Source organism: Lithobates pipiens, unplaced genomic scaffold, assembly GCF_037356315.1.
Source record: "Lithobates pipiens isolate NorthernLeopardFrog02 unplaced genomic scaffold, aLitPip1_a1.2 Scaffold_23, whole genome shotgun sequence".
NCBI classification, from domain to species: domain Eukaryota; kingdom Metazoa; phylum Chordata; class Amphibia; order Anura; family Ranidae; genus Lithobates; species Lithobates pipiens.
Genome location: NW_027507785.1, coordinates 198,190,840 through 198,214,034, shown reverse-complemented (window position 1 = coordinate 198,214,034; position 23,195 = coordinate 198,190,840). Strand labels below are relative to the sequence as shown.

The following is a 23,195-nucleotide window of genomic DNA, read 5'->3' as shown; positions in this document are numbered from 1 at the left end:
AGATCAGAGTTCATAGAAGAGGCCCACGGAACCTTCAAGATTTAAAGACTGTGGAAGAATGGGCCAAAATCACACCTGAGCAATGCATTCGACAAATTTTTCCATACAGGGGGCATCTTGAAGCTGCCATTACCAACAAAGGATTTTGAAGTTTCTTTAGCATGTTCATTACTTTTTCCTGTGCCATTCCATTTATTACACATCATTTCTGAACATATTTGTTTTGGTTTCTTTATGTAGGGATTGCATGGGTTGTTACCGACGTGGTGAAAATTGATGTCAATAGCACCTTTTTTATATATTTACCTAGAAAAACTGACTTGTTCAATACATATATTACCGCTGTGTGTGTATACGGTGGAGAAAATTATTATTTGATCCCCTGCAGATTGTGTACGTTTTTGTCCACTTAGAAAGAAATTAAGGGTCTATATTTATCATTGATATGCTGTCTATCATTTAAAATATACCTATCAAAAATCCAGAAAAAAAACATGATTCAAATGTCGTCATAAACTGAGTTCCAGCTCAGTAAAAAGTATTTAATCCTCTGCCAACCAACAATAATTCAGGTTCCCACAGATAGGCTACAATATGGGTTCATGTGGTATACAGATTAGTCCTGTCAATTTTAAGAAGGTGCTCCGAATGACAACTTATATGTATAAGACACCTGTCCACAGAATCTCTTTCATTCAAACCACACCATCATGGGCAAGACCAAAGAGCTGTCAAAGAATTTCAGGGACAAGAATGTAGACCTGCACAAGGCTGGAATGGGCTGCAAGACCATCTGCAAAAAACTTGGTGAGAAAGAAACAGCTGTTGGATCAATTATTCACAAATGGAAGAAATACAAAATAATCAATTGTCCTTCGGTCTGGAGCTCCATGCAAGATTTCACCTCTTGGGCTTTCAATGATCATGACAAAAGTGAGGGATCAGCCCAGAATTACACGGGAGGAACTTGCAAATGATCTCAAGGCAGTTGGGACCACAGTCACCAAACAAACCATTGGTAACAGGAAACCATGGATTGAAATCCTTCAGCACGTGCAAGGTCCCCCTCCTCAAGAAGGCACATGTACAGGTCCATCTAAAGTTTTGCCTATGAACATCTCTAAATGATTCCAAGGAGGATTGGGAGAAAGTGGTGTGGTGAGAGGAGACCAAGATTAAACTCCTTTTGGCATTAGCTTGACTCGCCGTATCTGGAGGAAGAAAGGACGACTTTGCCACATTGCGGGACCAGTGGACTGAGTCATGAATTGTGAAATCTTGGAAGAGAACCACCTTCCATCAGCTAGAACGCTGAAGATGGGTCGTGGATTGGTCTCCGAGCATGGCAATAACCCAAAGTATACCGCTAAGGCAACAAAGAAGTGGCTCAAGAATAAGGTTAGTCATGGAGTGGCCTAGCCAGTCTCCAGACCCTAATCCTATAGAAAATGTATGGATGGAGCTGAAACTTTGAGTTGCCAAGTGATAGCCAGGATAACTTAAGAATTTAGAGAAGATCTGTAAAGAGTGGACCAAAATCTCTACTGTGATGTGAGCACACCTGGTAACCAACTACAAGAAATATCTCATCTCTCCACCAAGTACTAAATCCTCTTTTGCTTGGGGATTAAATACTTATTTTACTCACTGAACTGCAACTCAATTTATAATATTTGTATCGTGTGTTTGTTTTTTTTTTTTTGTAGGCTCTATCCACAGATCTTATGCTGGGCTGATCACTGCTGTGGAAAGGAGTCGCCACTGCAAGGAGCTTGCTGAGCTCTGGGAACCGCACTCAAAAGCCGGTATGGAGTGGTCACCTCTGAAGAAGGGGTTAATCCCCAAAACATGTAGTCTGCCTTCAGAGAGCTCTGGAAATTTGTTTTACTCATTCCCATCCACATACCATAGCCCAGCCCTGCTGCCACTGGTCTCGGCTCCCGCTCTGCCTGGCATCTCCATGCTGGCTTCTGAATGTGGTTCCCGGAGCCCAGCAAGCTACTCGCAGTAGCGAATCCTTTCTACAGCAGTCATTAGCCCAGCAGAGCCCCCATAAGATCTGTGGAAGGAGCCTACAACCATTGGGCCACCCGCCCTCTGCCAGGAGTACCAGTATACGGAGGCAGCCATCCATCCCACCAGGCACAGCTATAGTTGTGAGTTGCAGTGAATTTATTTAATCTTTTTGCTAGGCTATGGAGTTTGTTCTATGCGATTGTTCATTAAAGTTTTTTTTTTTTTTTTTTTTTTTTTTTTTTTTTTGTTTTCTTTAAAACTTCCTGTCATGTCGGGTTTGCATACCAGACCAGCGCTTTCCCCTTTGTATTGTTTGCTCATGTAAAATACACCTATGATAAACGTGATGGACCCCTTCTTTGTAATTGGGTAAGGTCCATAAAGACATGGATGAGCGAATTTGGGGTGGAGGAACTTGATTTGCCTGCAGAGAGTCCTGATCTCCACCCAATAGAACATCTTTGGCATGAATTAGAGTGGAGACTGTGAGCCAGGCCATCATCCAACATCACTGCTTCAATGTGCTTCAGGAAGCACGGTCGAACGTTCCTATAGACACAATCCCAAACCTTGTGGACAGCCTTCTCAGAGTTGAAGCTGTTATAGCTGCAAAGGGTGGACCTTGCCAACTAAGACTGGGATGCCATTAACCACTTGGTGCCCATGCTATAGCTGAAAGTTGGCTACAGCACAGGCTTCATTTGCCAAGAGGGTATACATGGACATCGTCCTGTCCTCATGCTGCCTGTGCACCCCTTCTGCCGCTCAGGCAGCATGCTCTGTGATCAGAGTGTTTGCAAAATTTTATAACAAACCATGAAAACTGTTTACCAAAAAACAAACCCAGTGGTAAATACCACCAAACGAAATCTCTATTTGTGTGAAGAAAATGATAAAAAAATTTCATATGGGTACAGTGTAGCATGACTGCGCTATTGTCATTTAAAGATTGACCGCTGAAAATTGGCCTGGGTAGCAAGGGGGTATATGTGCCCAGTAAGCAAGTGATCATGTGCATTTTAACCACTTAAGCCCCGGACCAATTTGCAGCCAAAGGACCAAGCCCTTTTTGCGTTTCGGCACTGCGTCGATTTAACTGTCAATTGCGTGGTCGTGTGACTTGGCTCTCAAACAAAATTGGCGTCCTTCTTTTTTTTTTCCCCCACAAAAAGCTTTCTTTTGGTGGTATTTGATAACCTCCTGAGGTTTTTAATATATAAAAAAAAAATGTTTTCCCTCAGTTTAGGCCGATATGTATTCTACATATTTTTGGTAAAAAAATCGCAATTAGTGATTGGTTTGCGCAAAAGTTATAGCGTTTACAAAATGGTGGATAGTTTTATAGCATTTTTATTAATATTTTTTACTTTTGTGTGTGTATGTATGTATGTATGTATGTATGTATGTATGTATGTATATGTATATATATATATACCATCGTTGAACTCCACTTGATAAATGTTGCATGGGACACCCAACTGACACCTGTTAAAACCTCAAACGGTAACAAAAAAAAAATAAAAAAAATAATAATAATCTATGTATAATGTATTGTTGAAAATGCCAACATCTGTCTGCCATAAAAGGAAAAAAAAAAAAAAAAAAGTTACACACACATACATATATATATATATATATATATATATATATATATATATATATATATATATATATATATATATATATATATATATATATATATATATATATATATATATATATATATATATATATATATATATATATTATACGCACGCAAAAGTATTGGGACACCTGCCTTAACCACTTAAGGCCCGCCTCACGATGTACGTCAGCAGAATGCCATGGCTGGGCACATGCACGTAACTGTACATTGCTTTTTAAGGGCCCAGCCGTGGCGCGCTCCCGACCCGGTCCTAAATCCTGCGATCGGGTCACAGAGCTGAAGAACGAGGAGAGGTCTGTGTAAACAAACCTCTCTCCCAGTGCTTCTCTGTGTGGCTGTCACAGATCGTCCCTTCCCTTTTATAGGGAAGGACGATCAGTGATGTCACATGCTAGGCCACGTCCCCCTACAATAAAAAAAAAAACAAAAAAAAACACATAACGTCATACATAACACTACACTGCCCCCCAGTGGTTAACTCATTCGCTGCCAGTTTCATTTACACAGGAATCAGTGCATTTAAATAGCACCGATTGCTGCATAAATGACAATGGTTCCAAAAATGTCCGATGTGTGTGTGTGTATATATATATGTGTGTGTGTGTGTGTGTGTGTGTATGTGTATATATATATATATATATATATATATATATATATATATATATATATATATATATATATATATATATATATATATATATATATATATATATATATATATATAAATTTTTTTTTTTTGTGTGGATATAGATCTATGTTAACCACCCCACGCCCGCCCTATAGCCGAATGAAGGCCGTAGAGCAGGTGCGTTCGTCCGGGTGGACGTCCTGATGTTTACTTCCGCAATGCGCGCCGGTGCGCATTGCGGAAGTTCTGTGTTCGCCGTGTCCAATGGGAGATGATCTCATATGTAAACATGAGATCATCTCTCAGCACCGCTCTCCCTCACACAGACAGTGTGAGAGGGGAGAGATGAACGGCTGCAGCGGCAGCCGTTCTGCCTCGAGTAAAAAAAAAAGTGCCATCCTCCCCCAGCAGTGCCATCCACCCCAGTGCTACCTGCCCCCAGTGCCACCTGTTGACAGATGGCACTGGGGACAAATGGCACTGACATCAGTGCCACGTGTCATCAGTGCCACATAGTGCCATCTGTCATCAGTGCCACGTGTCATCAGTGCCACATAGTGCCATCTGTCATCAGTGCCACGTGTCATCAGTGCCACCTGTCAGTGTCACGTGCCATCTGTTAGTGTCACATGTCATCAATGCCACTAATTAGTGCCATCTGTCATCAGTGTCACGCGTCATCGGTGCCATCTGTCATCGGTGCCATGTATTAGTGCCATCTGTCATCAGTGCCACGTATTAGTGCCATCTGTCATCAGTGCAACGTATTAGTGTCATCAGTGCCACGTGTCATCATTGCCACGTATCAGTGCCATCTGTCATCAGTGTCACGTGTCATTGTCCTGGTGCTTCAAAAGTGTAATAAATAGTCAACAAGTTAGATGTGCAATTTATGTTCCTAGAACACATGATGGCGCTACCTGCATGTTGGGCCTCTCTATGTGGCCAGGCTGTGAAAAAGTCCCACACATGTGGTATTGTAATACTCAAGAGGAGTAGCAGAATTTTTTGGGGGGTGTCATTTGTGGTATACACATGCCACGTGAGAGAAATAACCTATTACAATGACAATTTTGTGGAGAAAAAAAAAAAGAAAAATCTTAATTTTGCAAAGAATTGTGGGAAAAAAATGACAACATCAAAAAGCTCACTATGCCTCTTACTAAAGACCTTGGAATGTCTACTTTCCAAAAAGGGGTCATTTGGGGGGTATTTTTACTTTCCTGACTTGTTCGGGGTCACAAGAAGCGAGATAGGCCACCAGTACATCAGATGTGATCAATTTTGTGCGATTCGCACCACAGCTTGTAGACTCTCTAACTTTCACAAAGACCAAATAATATCCACTAATTTGGGTTATTTTTACCGAAGATATGTAGCAGTATAAATTGTGGCCAAAATTTATGAAGAAAAATTAATAATTTGCATAATTATGTCACAGAAACAAAGAAATACGCGTTTTTTTTTTTTCAAAATTTTCGGTCTTTTTTCATTTATAGCGCAAAAAATAAAAACCCCAGAGGTGATCAAATATCACCAAAAGAAAGCTCTATTTGTGGGAAAAAAAGGACAAAAAATTCATTTGGGTACAGTGTTGCATGACTGAGTAATTGTCATTCAAATTGTGAGAGCACCGAAAGCTGAAAATTGGTCTGGGCAGGAAGGGTGTTTAAGTGCCCAGTAAGCAAGTGGTTAAAAAAATGTCAGGAACTGTAATAGTGAAGTTATCACTGCCTTTTTTTTATATAGAGAGAGAGAGGGGGAAGTCTTGGGGGAAACGTTGAGGCACTTAAGTTGCAATGCCTCTTAGATACAGCAGAGGGAGCTCCTTACTTCATGACACAGCATTCTTGTTTTTTTTTTTTTTTGTGTTTACTCTGCAGCTGAAGGCTGCCTTCAGTTTTTCCTCCTTATTCTCTTTTAGACTCTGTATTGGCTCATATTCTGCCATAGGGTAGAGAGGAGGAATATGTATTACCTGAGAAAAAGGAAAGGGAAACACTGTCTTCTGATTGAGACAAATCGCTGTAGGAAGAGGCCATTTTGTTTGTACTAAGTCCCAAGCATGCAGAGACCACCATGGCCTACTTAATAATGGCCTTTCTTTTCTAATGTCAGGGGACACAGAGCCATAGTAGTTACTATGTGGGTTTATATGGGCCACTGATGGGTGATGGACACTGGCACGCCCCTAAGGCAAGATGTGTACTCACCCATATAACCCCTCCCACTACTGGGAGTCCTTAGTTTTGTTTGCCAGTGTCTAAGGTGTTGGTCACGAGTAAAGGTGTGCTGTGCTGAGCTCCACTGGAAGCAATCCATGCTGGCCAGATCCGTTCTGATGTCTTTTCATGGGCTAAATGAACGGTACCCGGGCCTCGTGTCCAAAGAAACAGGGTTTTGCTTGAAAACACTTCTCTTTAGAGAGCTGGGCCCTGGGATCCAGTACTTTTTGGTAGTAAGGCCATAAAGTTTTTACTGGCAGGGTGCTGTCGCAGGTCCAGGATTGTGGTTAACCTGAGGTTCCCCGGTTCCTGAAGGTTTCCTAAAAGGTCTCGGAGCCCACTGTGAAGGGTGAAGGGTCTTTATCTCTGTTAAACCCTGCTGCGAGGAAAAGGGAAGGGATATTTTCTCAAAATTTCTCCTTCTTTGTATGTGGTCATGCCTATTTGTCACCACTGGGGGCTGTATTGAGCACTCGCTGACCTGACGCTGGAAACCGCACAGAAGCGTTCATTTTCCTCTCCTCCCCTCCAGCCACAACAGATCCTCCGGTAAGAAGGGGGGGTCTGGTTTCCTCCTGTGTCCCCAATATTTTTTTTCTTATATTCACCGACCGACACAGCTCCTCTCTGTAACAAATGGGTTGTTAGCCTTATCTAGGAGAATACTAGGCATAGTTTTAACACAACACTCAGAACTCTTAGTTCCGCCCAGGGGGGAGGTCCCTCAGGCTACAACCCCCCCCCCCCCCCACCCTATTTTTTTTCGGGGATAGGATGCCAAATCAAATGAAAAAAAAAAGGGACGGACCGTGGCCGCTCAGCAGAGAATTTACCCCCGCATGCCATGTCTGCAGATGCTGCTCGCGGGAAAGCTTACGTATTTCGCGGGGGGAGTGGCTTACGGCATCAGACGCCGGCCACATGTGCAGGAAGTGATTTAAGCACTGTGTGTGTAGCTGCTGCATGGCTGTGGAGGGACAGAGCAGGTTGGCTGGATCAGGTTTGGTGACAGGCATTTCCCTTTGACACATTGTACTGTTACAGGCTAGGATTAATAGCGGTTATTGAGCTGTACTATAGCCTAGCAATGTACATACTTTTGCTGGTAGTGCCTCTGCTTTGTGCTTTAAAGCTATGAGTGGCAAAGGGACCAGGAACTCCTGTAAGGGTTCTAAAGGGTCAATGGTTACACAACAAACTAAAACCATTTCCAAAAGAATGTCATCCTCCTCTGAGAGTGGTGAGGCCGGTCAGATTAAGCCGTCAGGGGAATCTGTAGTTGCAGTCGCGCAAGACACTTCAGCCCCTGAGTATATCACACGAGAGGTTTTGTCTTCTACCATTGCTGGTTTGGAAAAGAAGATTGATGCTATTTTATCCCTCCATAGTCGGGTCAAACCTAGCAGATCCCCATCTAGTGCTCAAGACCCTCTTTTGGAGGTTTAGGAGGCTGGGGCTATCTTCCCAAAGATTTGGAAGATACTGGTTTATCCTCTTCTGAGGATCCTAATATAGGAGTAACATCACAAGACAGGTTGCTTGTGCACTCTAAGGCCGCGTACACACGGGCGGACTGTCTGACGGACTTGGTCCGCTGAAACGTGTTTCAGCGGACAATCCGCTCGTGTGTGGGCTTCAGCTGACTTTTTCAGCGGACAGTCTGGCGGACTAAGTCTTTCGGAATTTCCGTAATATTGTCCGTCCAAACTTGGTTTCAGCGGACAGTCCGCTCGTGAGTAGGCTAGTTCGACGGACTAAGTATGGCGCATGCTCAGAAAGGATTTACACGGCCGAAGGTTGCATTGCAGTGTATTGGACGTCGTATTTCTAGTCCTGTCGTACGTGCTGTACACGTCATCGCGCAAGCTTTCAGCGGACTGTCTTTTCATCGTGTGTGGTCAAGTCCGTTCATTCAAAAGTTGGACGGACTGTCTGTCGGATTGTCTGACGGACTTAGTTGGACGGATAGTCCGCCCGTGTGTACGCGGCCTTACTAAATTGGTTCGTTCTGCTGCCTGCAGCGCAGGCTGTTGATGATCCCACCTCCAATTTGGGATCATTAAAACCTCCTCCATCTGGGGATGCCTTTCCTATTCATGCATGGCTAAGGAAGCTTATGTATGCTGAATGGGAACATCCGGATAAACCATATTATCCTCCTAAGAGATTATCCACATTATCCTATGGAAGAGGACTTCTATAAGAAATGGAAGGTTCCAGCGATTGATGCTGCGATTGCCTCAGTGAATAAGAATCTCACATGTCTGGGGGATAATGCACTAATGTTAAAGGATCCATCAGATAAAAAGTTGGAACATCTTTCTAAAAGCCATATGGCTTTAGCAAGTTCAGTAGAGCAGCCGGTCCTTGCCGCAATTGCCGTATCCCAGTCCATTACGGAACAGTTTGAGGAGATACTTAAAGTTGAGGCTCAACAATGCGCTGTTTTTTCAGACACACTGTGTTTCACAGTAGATGCTATGAGAGATTCTATCATTCAAATCACATGGCGTATGCTTGGACTCGTGCATTTTCGCAGAATTCTTTGGCTGAAAAGTTGGTCAGCTGAAGCACCGTGTAAAAAAAAAACTCTTAGCCAGTTTCCCTTTACATGGTGAACAGCTATTTGGAGATGATTTGGATAAATATCTACAAAAGATCTCTAATGGCAAAAACTCTTTTTACCAGTAAAGAAGAAATTCAAACATTTCCCCTTTAAGTGCGCTTCCTCTCCTGTGCCAGGGGCATCAGCCTCTAGGCAGTCTCTACAGCCTCATCCGTCAGGTTCAAGGGGAAAACCCCAAGGACAGCACCAAGGTCAGAAGAGGTCTTGGGGCAGAAAGCCCACAAAACAGAATGCTAAAGCCTCCCTATGAAGAGGCGCCCCCACTCGCTCGGGTGGGGGTAAGGCTCCTGCAATTCTCAAGGATCTGGCAGGAACAAGGTCAAGACAGATGGGTGGTTTCTGCTTTTTCTCTAGGTTACAAACTAGAGTTCCAAGATTTTCCGTCTCCTCAGTTTCTAAGGTCACATGTTCCCAAGGACCCAGAGAAAAAGGAGGCTCTCCTTCTAGCGCTGGATCATCTATTATCCCAGTCGGTGATATCAGAGGTTCCCTTAGGCCGCGTACACACGGGCGGACTGTTCGCCCAACTTTGTCCACTGAACAGTGTTTCAGCGGACAGTCCGCTCGTGTGTGGGCTTCAGCGGACAGTTTCAGCGGACAGTCTGACGAACAAAGTTTTTCGGAATTTCCGTAAGACAGTCCGCTGAAACTTGGTTTCAGCGGACAGTCCGCTCGTGTGTAGGCTTGTTCGACAAACTAAGTTTCGCGCATGCTCAGAAAGGATTTACACGGCGAAGGTTGCATTGCAGTGTATTGGACGTCGAATTTCTCGCCCCGTCGTACGTGCCGTTCATGTCATCGCGCACGCTTTCAGCGGACTGTTCGTTCATCGTGTGTGGTCAAGTCCGTTCATGCAAATTTTGAGCGGACTGTTTGTCGGATTGTTTGACGAACAAAGTTGGGCGAACAGTCCGCCCGTGTGTACGCGGCCTTAGAGGAACAGGGCACAGGTTTTTATTCAAACCTTTTTACGGTTCCAAAACCAAACTGAGAAGTAAGACCTATTTTAGATCTCAAAGATCTGAATCGGCACTTGAACATCCGATCCTTTCGCATGGAGTCAACCCGGTCGGTTGTTGCCATCCTCCAAGGAGGGGAGTTTTTGGCTTCTATCGATATCAAAGATGCATATCTCCATGTGCCAATATTCCACAGCACCACGTGTGTTCTCAAAAATTCTGGCACCTCCTCTAGCCAGATTAAGGGCTCCAGGCATAACGGTCCTTGCCTACTTAGATGATCTACTTTTAATAGATCATTCATTTTCATGTCTAAACCAGGCTGGTCACAACCGTAAACTACCTGGAATCTTAACCTAGAAATATCCTCCTTAAAACCATAAAGGAGATTACAGTACTTGGGTCTGGTCATAGATACCATACAGAAAAAGGTATTTTTACCCCAGACAAGAATCAGTTCCATTATAAAGCTAATTCAACTCATCAAAGCAAAGGCCTTCCATTCGGTTGTGTATGAGATTGTTGTGAAAAATGGTGGCCTTCTTCGAGGCCGTCCCTTACGTGCAGTTTCATTCACGATTGTTACAAAACACAATCCTGTCGGCCCAGAACAAAAAGGTTTAGGCCTTAGATTTTCGTACACGCCTGGCTCCCGATGTGCGTCAGAGCCTAAATTGGTGGTTGGTATCCAGCAACCTCCAAAAGGGAAATGGTTTCTTCCAGTCTCGTGGAAAGTGGTGACAATGGATGCCAGCCTTCTGGGCTGGGGAGCAGTCCTGGACGAGGATTCTGTCCAAGGGAGATGGTCCAAGTTTGAAAGGACCTTGCCTATCAACATTTTGAAGATTCGGGCAGTTTGTCTGGCTCTAAAGTCCTGGACAGCCAGACCGAGGGATTTTTCTGTCGGGATTCAGTCCGACAATGCCACGACTGTGGCTTACATCAATCACCAGGGGGGCACAAGGAGTCATTCAGCCCAAAAAGTGAATTGTGTTCAGACTTGGGCTGATTCAACAACAAGGTTGACAACTTTGTGTCGAACAAGGGATCCATTAGCTTGCGGAAAAGACGCATTAGTCTTCCCATGGGATCCGTTTTCTCTGATCTATGCATTTCCTCCAATTCTGCTACTTCCGCGTCGTCTTCGCAGAATCAAGCAGGAACAAAAGGAGGTGATTCTGATGGCCCCAGCGTGGCCCAGAAGATCTTGATTTGCCGAGATCATAAAGATGGCAGTAGGAGTCCCTTGGATTCTGTCATTATGGCCAGACCTTCTCGCACAAGGTTTGGTATTCCATCCTACCTTACAGATGCTAAATTTAACGGTTTGGCTATTGAGGCCCACATTTTAAAGGATCGTGTGTTGTCTCCTTCGGTAGTGTCTACCTTGATTAATGCCAGGAAGCCGGCTTCCAGAGTCATTTACTATAGAGACTGGAAGCCATAAGTTTCCTGGTGTGGATCCAGGGGTTGTCACCCCAGGAAATATGTCATAGGTAGGATTCTTGATTCCCTGCAATTGGGATTAGAAATTAATCTGGCCTTGAGTACTATCAAGGGCCATATCACGGCCTTATCAATATTTTTTCAACAGCCTCTGGCTTCTCACTCTTTAGTGCATAGCTTTGTTCAGGGGGATAACACGGATCAATCCCCTTATCAAAGCACCTCTAAATCCTTGGGATTTAAACTTGGTCTTATCGGCTTTGCAGAAACAGCCTTTTGAACCTTTATGTAAAATTCCCTTGGTTCTTTTGACTAGATAGTCTTTCTGGTTACATAGTTACATAGTTAGTAAGGTTGAATAAAGACACCAGTCCATCCAGTTCAACCTGAATGAGTGTGTATCCCTATCCCTGTACATTACACACTCACATTGGTCCCTACCCTCAAGGAGCCCACATACTAAGGTCCCCATTCATATACTAGGGCCAATTTTGGACAGAAGCCAATTAACCTACCTGCATTTCTTTGGAGTGTGGGAGGAAACCGGAGTACCCGGAGGAAACCCACGCAGGCACAGGGAGAACATGCAAACTCCAGGCAGGAAGTGTCGTGGTTGGGATTCGAACCAACGACCCTTTTTACTGCTAGGTGAGAGTGCTAACCACTACACCACTGGTTGCCATTTCTTCTGCTAGAAGAGTATCAGAACTAGCAGCTCTGTCTTGTAAGGAGCCATATTTGATCATGCTTAAGGATAAAGTGGTGTTACGTCCTCATCCTGAATTCCTACCAAAGGTGGTGACAAGTTTTCACTTAAACCAAGATATTATTCTTCCTTCTTTCTTCCCAGAGGCTCGATCTAGGGAAGAGAAGTCACTACATTCCCTTGATGTAGTGAGGGCAGTCAGTGTATTTAAAGGCGACCACTCAGGTTCGTAAAACAGATGTTTTGTTCGTACTGCCAGGTGGTCCAAAAAGTGGACAGGCAGCGTCAAAATCTACTATTTCCAAGTGGATTCATCAAGTCATTATTCAGGATGGTTTAAAGAAGGAAATTCCTCCTTTTCCATGTTAAAGCACACTCAACCAGGGCGATTAGTGCCTTTTGGGTGGTGCATCATCAAGCATCTATGGCTCAGATCTGTAAGGCCGCAACTTGGTCTTCAGTTCAGTTCATATGTTTACCAAATTTTATCAAATCGATGTTAAAGGTCATGAGGATATTGCCTTCGGGCGCAGTGTGCTGCAGGCTGCAGTATGAGTCTTCTGGCCTCCTTTATTTTTTATTTTTTTTGTCTCCCTCCCTTCAGTTGCCATTGCTATGGGACATCCCACATAGTAACTACTATGGCTCTGTGTCCCCCTGATGTGAGAAAAGAAAACAGGATTTTTAAAACGGCTTACCTGTAAAATCCTTTTCTCTTATGTACATCGGGACACAGAGGTCCCTCCCTTCTTGGTATACACTTGTATTGCTTGGCTACAAAACTGAGGACTCCCAGTAGTGGGAGGGGTTATATGGGGGAGTACACATCTTGCCTTAGGTGATGGACACTGGCACGCCCCTATCAGTGGCCCATGTAAACCCACATAGTAACTACTATGGCTTTGTGTCCCCTGATGTACATCAAAGAAAATAATTTTACAGGTAAGCTGTTTTAAAAATCCTGTTTTTGCATCACATAACAATATCTTCCGAAATGCTTGTAGCTTCCTCAAATGTCAGGACTCCTAGTCGGTAGTCAAGAGGCTAGCATTCAGTACCCTCCAAAAGCCACTGTCCTGGGTGAGTCTGTTAAACCAGCAAGTGAATCAAGCCTGCCTTTTAGTTACACAAAACCACAGGTTTTCTTTGGGGAGTATTACAACCTTCTAGCCTCTGGTATCCCAACAACCAATGACCTCATGCAAAGCATTCTTGTTTGGGCCTTTTCTGCCCCTCTCCATCAGCACTGGGGTAATATTAGCTGAATGAGGGAGAGAAACGGAGGACGAAGAGAAACCTTGGAATGCTAGTTGGCATCAGTGTGGAAAGGTGTATTTACTTTGGAAGAATAAATTGATTCTAATATTGGGTGTTCTACGTGGATGCGTTATACAAAACTATTATGTTAGTTTTTTTTTTTTTTATATTTTAGATTAGGGTGCCTGTGCATAATTTTAAAGGGTGCCCTTACTGAAAAAAGCTTGCGAAACACTGAACTAGATGAAAGCGAGGGCTCCTTCGAGAAGTAACCAAATGGGGAAACTAAGGTATGAAAAATGGGACCTCTCTCTACCTGGGCAGCACCCAAATGTTGAATTTTTGGGTCACGATGAAAAATGGGACCCTACACTCAAGTATATACCTCGGAAGAAAAAGGCTTCAAGAAACACCACCTATCTAAACATTTTTTTTGTATCTCACAATAATTGTCATTGTTACAATTTTGGGGAGTGGAATCTTCTAAAAAAATAAATAAATAAATAAAAAAAAAAACACTGGAGAGGTAGCAATAAGATTAGTGTGCTCTAGACTCACCTCCCTTGCTGAGTGCTGTGGGGGGCACTGGTGCATGCTTGCTCCTGAGCCGACTCTCTGCGTCCATAATACCCCCCCCCCCCCCCCCCCCGCGCTCCTGCCCCACACGGCCAATGGCTCCTGCATCTCAGCCAATCAGGAGGGAGAGACTTGAGAGAGCCTCTGGTCTCCTGTACATTGCTGGATCGAGATCAGGCTTGGGTAATTATTATGGGGGACTGAGTTTTTTTTTTTTTACTGTTGTGTATGGTCCCATTTTATTTTTTATTTTTTTTTATCTAGTCCTGTATAGTAGGCTTTGCATTTTTAATCTTCTCAAATAGATTAAGTATGTAACGTTTTTGAGGGATGGTGTAATTTTAACCACTTCAGCCCCAGAAGGATTTGCTCCCTTATTGACTAAACCATTTTTTGCGATACGGCACTGCGTCGCTTTAAGTGACAATTACGTGGTTGTGCGACTTGGTACCCAAACAAAAATTACTTCCTTTTTTCCCCACAAATAGAGCTTTCTTTTGGTGGTATTTGATCACCTCTGCGTTTTTTTTTTTTTCCGTTTTTTGCGCTGTAAACAAAGAGCGACAATTTTGCAGAAATTTTTTTTTTGTACTCTTCAGTTTAGTAGACAGTTTAGATCGATGTAAATTGAAAGCTGCTTTCTATGGGTGCACTCGTGTTTGTGCTTGTTTTTGAGCCACCGTCTTGTGTCTCAGCCCAATCCCCCACTCAAGAGTTGGATTGACAGTGGCTCCCACTGCTATCACTCTGCCGAGTGGTGAGGGACAGAGCTGGGAGAGCTGCTGCTCTCCTGCACATCGCTGAATCGAGATCGGGCTCAGGTTAGTATACTGTAAGGTGGGCTGGGGGGGGATCCTGCAGTACAGAAGGCGTTTACCCTAATGCATTGAACGGATCCAAAATTCCAATGCATTAAGGTAAAAAACCTTCAGCCTTTACAACCACCTTGAGCCTTCATTCAGTGAATTATTTTTTAATCGCTAGTTTATTCAGAACAAACACCTAAATTACAGCATCTAAACAAACTCCGTTTGTAGACGGGGAGCTTCCAGCAGGATCGCAATGTTAGCAGCTGCATTGACAAGCAACTGTGTGCCCTCTAATTTTTATAATGCATCCTGCTAGAAGCTTTTATCTACTTGAAAAAGCCTACTGTGGCCATTTTTTATGTAGCCAACTTAAATTTTTAAAATATAAAATGTAGAAAGCCAGAATCTGAGTTTTACCACATTTCTTCAGAGAAAGATTATGCAAAATAAAGTTCCATACATACCCTGGTCAAAATAAGATGTTCATGGGTTGAAATTTATTTTAACGTTTAAAGTTTTAGCACGTCATTTCATCACAAAATACAGATATGTGAGTTTTCTATTCCATTTCCTTTGACGTATATAGTTACAGAACTCCTAAACTGGTCACATGATAATTTCCCTTACAGGTTAATACAGTTGCTACATTTATGCTTCCTTATTAACAGTGTCTTTGTAAATAAAATCATGTTCATCTTTATTTAATCCCGTGCAGATTTTTGATTTGATGGATGCCAAGGCAAGAGCTGACTGTATCAAAGAGATTGACCTCCTTAAGGTAAACACTTTTTGAAGCACCCCCTAAGATTGTTTGTAGTATGTGCTTTTTGTGTGAAATCTGATGCTTTTGATGATTTTGCTTTTCCCTTCGTCTAGCTGAGCCCATTTTTCCAATGTGCCACATAAAGGCTTTGAACCGCTTATTCTTCACATCTCCTATGAACTTGGCATCTTTAAATAAGAGAGGAAAGATGTTTACATCTTAAGATAAAACTGCATTAAAGTTCTCTTTGCTCTCTCTTTACAACATGCACAGTGGGATTATATGTTGCCCTCAAACTTTTTCATTGTGCAGCAATGTTCTTTTTGGAAGGTAATCCAGAATGTTGGTGCATCAAATGAAATGTGTTTTTGTGTTCAATTCTGAGGATACCTCAGAATTACGTAAAATTATTTTATATAACTGATCTGATCACTTTTTTTTTAATGAGGATATAAGTATGCAATGACATGTCATACTTTTGTTTAAGCTTAGCTTTCCTGATGATGTACTTGATGCACGTCCAAGAGACGATGATCCCACATACCTAGTTCAACAGGATATTGTTTTAAAAGCCAATCTGAAACATTCCTCTTCAGCATTTTCTACAATTCAGGGTACTAATCACAGGGATAGATCAATAGAGAGCTTAAAGCGGTTGTATAGTCCTTTTTACAACTTTTACCTACAGGAAAGCCTATAATAAGGCTTACCTGTAGGTAAAAAAAAAAACACTCTCCTAAACCTGTACGGGTTGGGAGATATTCCCCTTGCAATGCGCCGCTGACTGCAGCGGTGCATGCGCACATGGGATTCTCGGCTGAAAGTGGCAGACGCCGAACCCTGCCAGGAAGAAATCTCCCGCGCGCAGTGATATCGCGGCTCCGGCCACTCACAGCGCCGGAGCCGCGATACCCGGAAGACACGCCGAGGGAACATGTCAGCTCCCTCGGCGTGCATCAGGCGAGATGTCGGGGCCTTGTTATAAGGTAAGTATTTCATAATGAGCACTAGCTCATTATGCCTTTTTCCCTTGCAGGTATGAAAAAAAAATAAAAAAATTCAGCGACTTTAACAAACCAGCTTCCAAAAAAATTTAAAGAATGGCATCATATGATCTTGCCAGAAAAAGAAAATCCTATTCCCAATTTCTGTCTCCCTTGATATCCCTTATACATTGACTCCAGGAGATATACTTGAATGGGCATAACGGCTGTACAGGTTGCCAATGAATCTAAAATGTGAATTATACTATTCAGGGTTTTTTTTTTTTCAGTTATACTGAAAATCCTTCTGAAAAGTAATTAAAAATGTAAAATTCATGCACATCATACTAAAAAGACCGACACAGCTCCTCTCTGTAACAAAATGGGTTGTTAGCCGTATCACTAGGAGATACTAGGCAAAGTTGTAATACAACACTTCAGAACTCTTAGTTCTGCCCAGGGGAGCGGTCCCTCAGGCTACAATCCCCCACACTCAGTTTTATTTTGCCTAGTGAAGGAGATATACCTAGGAACCCTGCGGGCCCATAGATCTGTGTTTTTTTTTTTTTTTTTTTTTTGATGCAGAAGCTTGGCTTTTTGTGCAAGATGAATGATCCTGTGATCTTCTATCAACAGCCGGCTGGGTGACAGGCTGGTTCGCTTATCCTTGTAGTCTCCCCAGTCCGGCCGTCGAGCGTGTGCAGGTTGCAGCTACGGCTCGGCAGGCCACGACATACCTCTGCTCCAGAGGTGGTCGATGAGCTTTTATGCTCTGGGGCATACATATGACCAGGCTACTGATGTCTGCGTCACAGTATGCCGGGCCAGTAACCTTCCCTGTACTGATCAGGAGTTGGCTACAATGGAATGTCTCCCAGCTCTTCAGGACTGATAAGTACAGCTCTACCTGTCTCAGCAGGGTTGAGCAGCTGGGCATTCCCCTCACCCCTTCTCTTCTCTCCCCTGTCCCATCTCCCCTCCTCCCCCCCCCCCCTCACGGGGGGCTGTGCATGGGTACTGACCGGTGTGTGTGCGCCCCTGGGCTCTCACCTGGGTTCTGGCTGATTGGGGGTGTCTGGATCCTAAGTGCTTAAACTCCCGGCAGGTGCCTGTGAGGTTTGCCTGTGTGTCGGTGCTGCGCTGTCTCTGTCACAGGTTTGTTTCCGTCTCTCATGGCGCTGGTTGGCGGCCATTTGCAGTGTGGGCAAAGGACAGCATGCTTCTGGCCTTCAAGCGGCCATTTTCATGGTGATTCCCTATTCAGGACACGGGGCCATTTTCTTGAAGTCGGACCACGTTATTGTGCTCTAGCAGCAGCTTCATGTGCCCTCAGCTTCCTATTTGTCATTACTGAGCGCTGGACAGCCTTCTATTTGGTCTGAGCATGCTTGTCAGATCACCCAGCGATCGTTCACCGATTGTTCTGACGGACTGCCACCAACAGTTTTGGTTCCTCTGCATCTGAGAGTGCTAGGGGTCTACAGGCACTGCTGTAAACAGCGCGGAACTCCTCAGGGCTGTGAGTCCGGCGGGTTATAACGCCTCAGTCAGCGGCAGCAAGGAAGGTGAGACTGTCACTGTCCTAAGTCCCCTTCAGGTGGCAGAAAGGGTAGGTTCAGCATGGCTACCAGAAACTGGTGTTTCTTCCCCCAAAATCCAGGCAATTGCAACCGGGTCACCTGCGGATGGCGCAGTCCCCATGGACACCCTGACGGTCGTCCTCAATTTGTTCATTGCCAAGATGGAGGCGGTGCGTGGGAAGAAGGGTGCTAAAAAGCGGCCTCTGCCCCCCCCCCCCGTCCTCTGGGGAGAGCTCTGACACAGACTTGGGTCCTGCTGAGGCCGGTGACCCCTGCTCTGTCTTGTCAGATGACGCTGACCAGGACCGTTCGGACAGTGAGGATGAGTCCCCGTCCGGGTCCATGCGCGACAAAGCACTTGTTGGAGCACTTATCACAGCTGTGCGTGATGCCCTGAAAATTCAGGAGCCAGCGGATCCCTCTGCTGATGTAAAGGTCCCTTTTGGGTCCCGCAAGCCAGCACGTTCACCTAAAGTATTCCCGTATCTGACTTATTTTGACAAGTTCATTTACAAGGAATGGGGTCGCCCGCAACGGACCTTTTTGGTCCCCAAATACATGGCGGTGCTTTACCCCTTTTGAGGAAAAATTAAAACAAAAAAGTGTGGCGCTTAGGTGGCAACAAACCACATGAACCAGTAAGGCACTAATTCAAGCAAAGAAAATTACATACACTTCAAAAAAAGAAAATGTGTCAATTCTGTTATATATCAAGAGATCTTACTCCCAAGTGGAAGAGTGCATGAACCTCATGCACACAAAAGGTTAAAGTAAATATATAGTCCATCAAGTGAACGTCTAACAGTCCTTGAAATGTGTAATATCAATCACAATTCAGAACTTGGTGACGTAAAAAAGTGAAATTCAACTTCTGATGTGTAGAATAATAACATAATCGTAATAAAATAGTCAGAAAATAGCGATATCTGTAAGGGGGTGTGGACCCCGCCAAACAGCATCGCTTATAAGTACAAAATGACCCCAAAATAACCAATGACCCCGGAAGCACTTGGCACTTCCGGTCACATGTTCCAGAAGTGTATATATTAAAAACTCCTCCATATATATTTATTATCCTTACATATAGCATCATCCCCATCAGATGTCCGCCAAATATCCAAAATATAAACAAAACTGTGAATATTTGGATATGAGAGATTTTCCACATCTTGGGCATTAATTAGTATATGTCCTGTGTCGTAACCAAGCCTCGTTCTGATCACGAGGCCTGGCCATCCAAACACCAGCATGCAGCGTAGTCGAGCCTCGTTCTGAAAACCAAACCTCGCTCTGATTATGATGCCAGACCGTCAAAACTCCGGCATACAACGTAGTCAAGCCTCACTCTGAAAGCGGGGCCAGACTGTCACAGCTGCAGTTTAGTCAGCAAACACTTCCCAGGACCGAGCCTCGCTCTCAGAACGAGGCTCAACCCACGGACTGGCTGCAACAATCGTTATCAAGCCGCATACTGCCTGCTTGTGTGTATATGAACCCGCCCCACATAACCTCCCCATAGGGGGTGTCAAGCAACTCCATAGCAACAGGATGATGCCATACATATCACATACAGCGTCTGCCGGAGTCATGGTCTTAAGGGGGGCATTAATATAAACTTTACACATATTTAGTATGTATATGTGTATATGTATATATGTATATATGTGTATATGGCAGTACCTTATGCCCAGTTCCACACCAGAGTTCTGCAGAAGGAGATCTTGTCAAAATGGGACAAATCTCAGTTGTCTCTAGATCGGGGGACCTCAACCACAGATACAGGTGAGCCAGGCAGTCAGGCACTCACTGATCTGGTGGTTGAGGTCCCCGGTGATTCAGTCCGGAAAATCGTTCCTTTGAAATGGAAGGTGATCACAACAGATGCCAGTCTATCCGGCTTGGGTCATAGGGGTTCAGTCAGCTCAGGGCCTCTGGTCGACAGAAGAATCCGAGTTGCCGATCAATCTGCTTGAACTGAGAGCGATCAGGCTGTGTCTCCACACATGGTCGATGAGACTTCAAGGGCGTCCGATCAGGATACAGTCAGACAACGCCACGGCTGTAGCGTACGTAAATCACTAAGGGGGAACCAGAAGCTCACCCGCTGCATTGGCGGTCGCTCACATACTTCGGTGGGCCGAGCGACATATACCAGCCCTGTCGGCCATTTACATCCCGGGAGTGGAGAACTGGCAGGCGGACTATCTGAGTCGACAGATGCTGGACCCAGGAGAATGGACATTACATCTGGAGATATTCAGGCTGCTGTGCCTGAAGTGGGGCACACCAGATGTGGATCTACTGGCCTCCTGTCTCAATCGGTAGGTGCCAAGAATTGTGTCCAGGACAAGAGATCCGTGGGCAGACACGTCAGACGCGCTGGTGGCTCCATGGGATCAGTACCAGCTGATTCTACTCCTTTCCTCCACTGAAACTGTTGCCATGTCTGGGTCGCAGAGTGGAAGCCGAGGGGATCCCGGTAATACTGGTTGCTTCAGCATCCTTGGTACGTGGACCTGGTGCGTCTGGGTGCAGACTCTCCCTGGCGACTGCCGTTGGGAGAGGACCTCCTATCCCAATTCTCCATCCTGCTTTACCATCGCTGGCTTTAATGGCATGGCTATTGAGAGCCAGGTGTTGAGAAACAGGGATCTGTCGGACTCGGTGATTCTGACTACAGTGGGGATCGAAAGTTTGGGCACCCCAGGTAAAAATGTGTATTAATGTGCATAACGAAGCCAAGGAAATGTGGAAAAATCTCCAAATGGCATCAAATTACAGATTAGACATTCTTGTATGTCAAAAAAAGTTAGATTTTATTTCCATCATTTACACTTTCAAAATTACAGAAAACACAAAAAAATGGCGTCTGCAAAAGTTTGGGCACCCTGCAGATTTTATAGCATGCACTGCCCCCCTTGCAAAGCTGAGACTTGCCAGTGTCATGGATTGTTCTCAATCATCATCTGGGAAGACCAGTTGATGACAATCTCAAAGGTTTTAAATGGCCAGACTCATCTGACCTTGCCCCAACAATCGGCACCATGGGTTCTTCTAAGCAGTTGTCTAGAAAACTGAAACTGAAAATAGTTGACGCTCACAAAGCTGGAGAAGGCTATAAGAAGATAGCAAACGTTTTCAGATGTCAATATCCTCTGTTCGGAATGTAATTAAGAAATGGCAGTCATCAAGAACAGTGGAAGTTAAAGCAAGATCTGGAAGACCAAGAAAAATATCAGACAGAACAGCTCGCAGGATTGTGAGAAAAGCAATTCAAAACCCACGTTTGACTGCACGATCCCTCCAGAAAGATCTGGCAGACACTGGAGTTGTGGTACACTATTCAACTATAAAGAGATACTTGTACAAATATGGTCCTTATGAAAGAGTCATCAGAAGAAAACCTCTTCTACGTCCTCACCACAAAAATCAGCATTTGAACTTTGCAAATCAACATATAGACAAGCCTGAGGCATTTTGGAAACAAGTTCTGTGGACCGATAATGTTAAAATAGAACTTTTTGGCCGGAATGAGCAAAGGTACGTTTGAAGAAGAAAGGGCACAGAATTTAATGAAAAGAACCTCTGTCCAACTGGTAAGCATGGGGGTGGATCAATTATGCTTTGGGGTTGTATTGCAGCCAGTGGCACAGGAAACATTTCACGAGTAGAAGGAAAAATGGATTCAATAAAATTTCAGCAAATTTTGGATGGTAACTTGATGCCATCTGTGAAAAAGCTGACGTTAAAGAGAGGATGGCTTCTACGAATGGATAATGATTCTAAACACCCCTCAAAATCCAAGGGGGATTACATCAAGAGGTGTAAACTGAAGGTTTTGCCATGGCCTTCACAATCTCCTGACCTCAACATTATTGAAAATCTATGGATAGACCTTTAAAAGAGCAGTGTGTGACAGACAGCCCAGAAATCTCAAAGAACTGGAACACTTTTGTAAGGAAGAATGGGCAAAGATACCTCAAACAAGAATTGAAAGACTCTTGGCTGGCTACAAAAAGCGTTTACAAGCTGTGATACTTGCCAAAGGGGGCAGTACAAGATATTAACTCTGCAGGGTGCCCAAACTTTTGCAGACGCCATTTTTTGTTTTCTGTAATTTTGAAAGTGTAAATAATGGAAATAAAATCTAACTTTTTTTGACATATTATAAGAATGTCTAATCTGTAATTTGATGCCATCTTTCCTTGGCTTCGTTATGTACATTAATACACATTTTTACCTGGGGTGCCCAAACTTTTGATCCCCACTGTATGTTGAGGGCACGGAAATCTTCTTGGAAGATATACCATCGTACCTGGAAGGCCTACATCTTCATGTGTGAGGAGAAAGGAGGATGGCATCCACGCTCCTTTGCCATATCGAGGATCCTGCTGTTTCTCCAGCAAGCAGTTGACCAGAGATTGGTATTAAGCACCATCAAAGTAAAAATTTCAGCCTTAGTTGTCTTTTTTTTTTTTTTTTTTTTTTTCAATGACCCCTGGCTTCGCACTCCTTAGTGAGTACCTTTTTAGTCCAGGGGGTACGACACGTAGTCCCTCCGGTGCGTCCACCGTTGCCCCCCCCCCCCCCCCGGGATTTGTACCTGGTGTTTGGCGCTTCAAAGACCGCCGTTTGAAAATATCACCGAGATTCCCCTGTTGACTCTTTCCTGGAAAGTGGTCTTCCTAGTGGCCATCACATTGGCCAGGAGGGTTTCGGAACTGGCGGCCTTGTCCTGCAAGTCGCCCTATCTGGTTATTCACATGGATAAGGTGGTGTTGCGTCCGCAACCGCCCTTTCTACCGAAAGTGGTATTGGCTTTTCATATCAATGAGGACATTGTATTACCTTCTCCCTGTCCTAAGCCGAAGCACCCTAAGGAGGTGGCCCTTCACACTCTAGATGTGGTTAGGGCTCTGAAGGTGTACTTGTCTGCCACGGCTCCCTTTCGGAAGTCAGACTCACTGTTTTTCGGT

At 44.3% G+C, this 23,195-nt stretch overlaps 1 protein-coding gene across 2 annotated transcripts in view; it reads left to right on the top strand.

Moving 5' to 3' along the window:
• Positions 1 to 23,195, top strand: part of NEK7 (NIMA related kinase 7) — a 227,893-nt gene that overhangs the window by 43,718 nt on the left and 160,980 nt on the right. For both annotated transcript variants that reach the window (XM_077452743.1, XM_077452742.1), the window contains one exon: positions 15,609 to 15,671. In XM_077452743.1, coding sequence (XP_077308869.1) covers positions 15,609 to 15,671 — 63 coding nt within the window. The remainder of the gene's footprint in view (positions 1 to 15,608; positions 15,672 to 23,195) is intronic.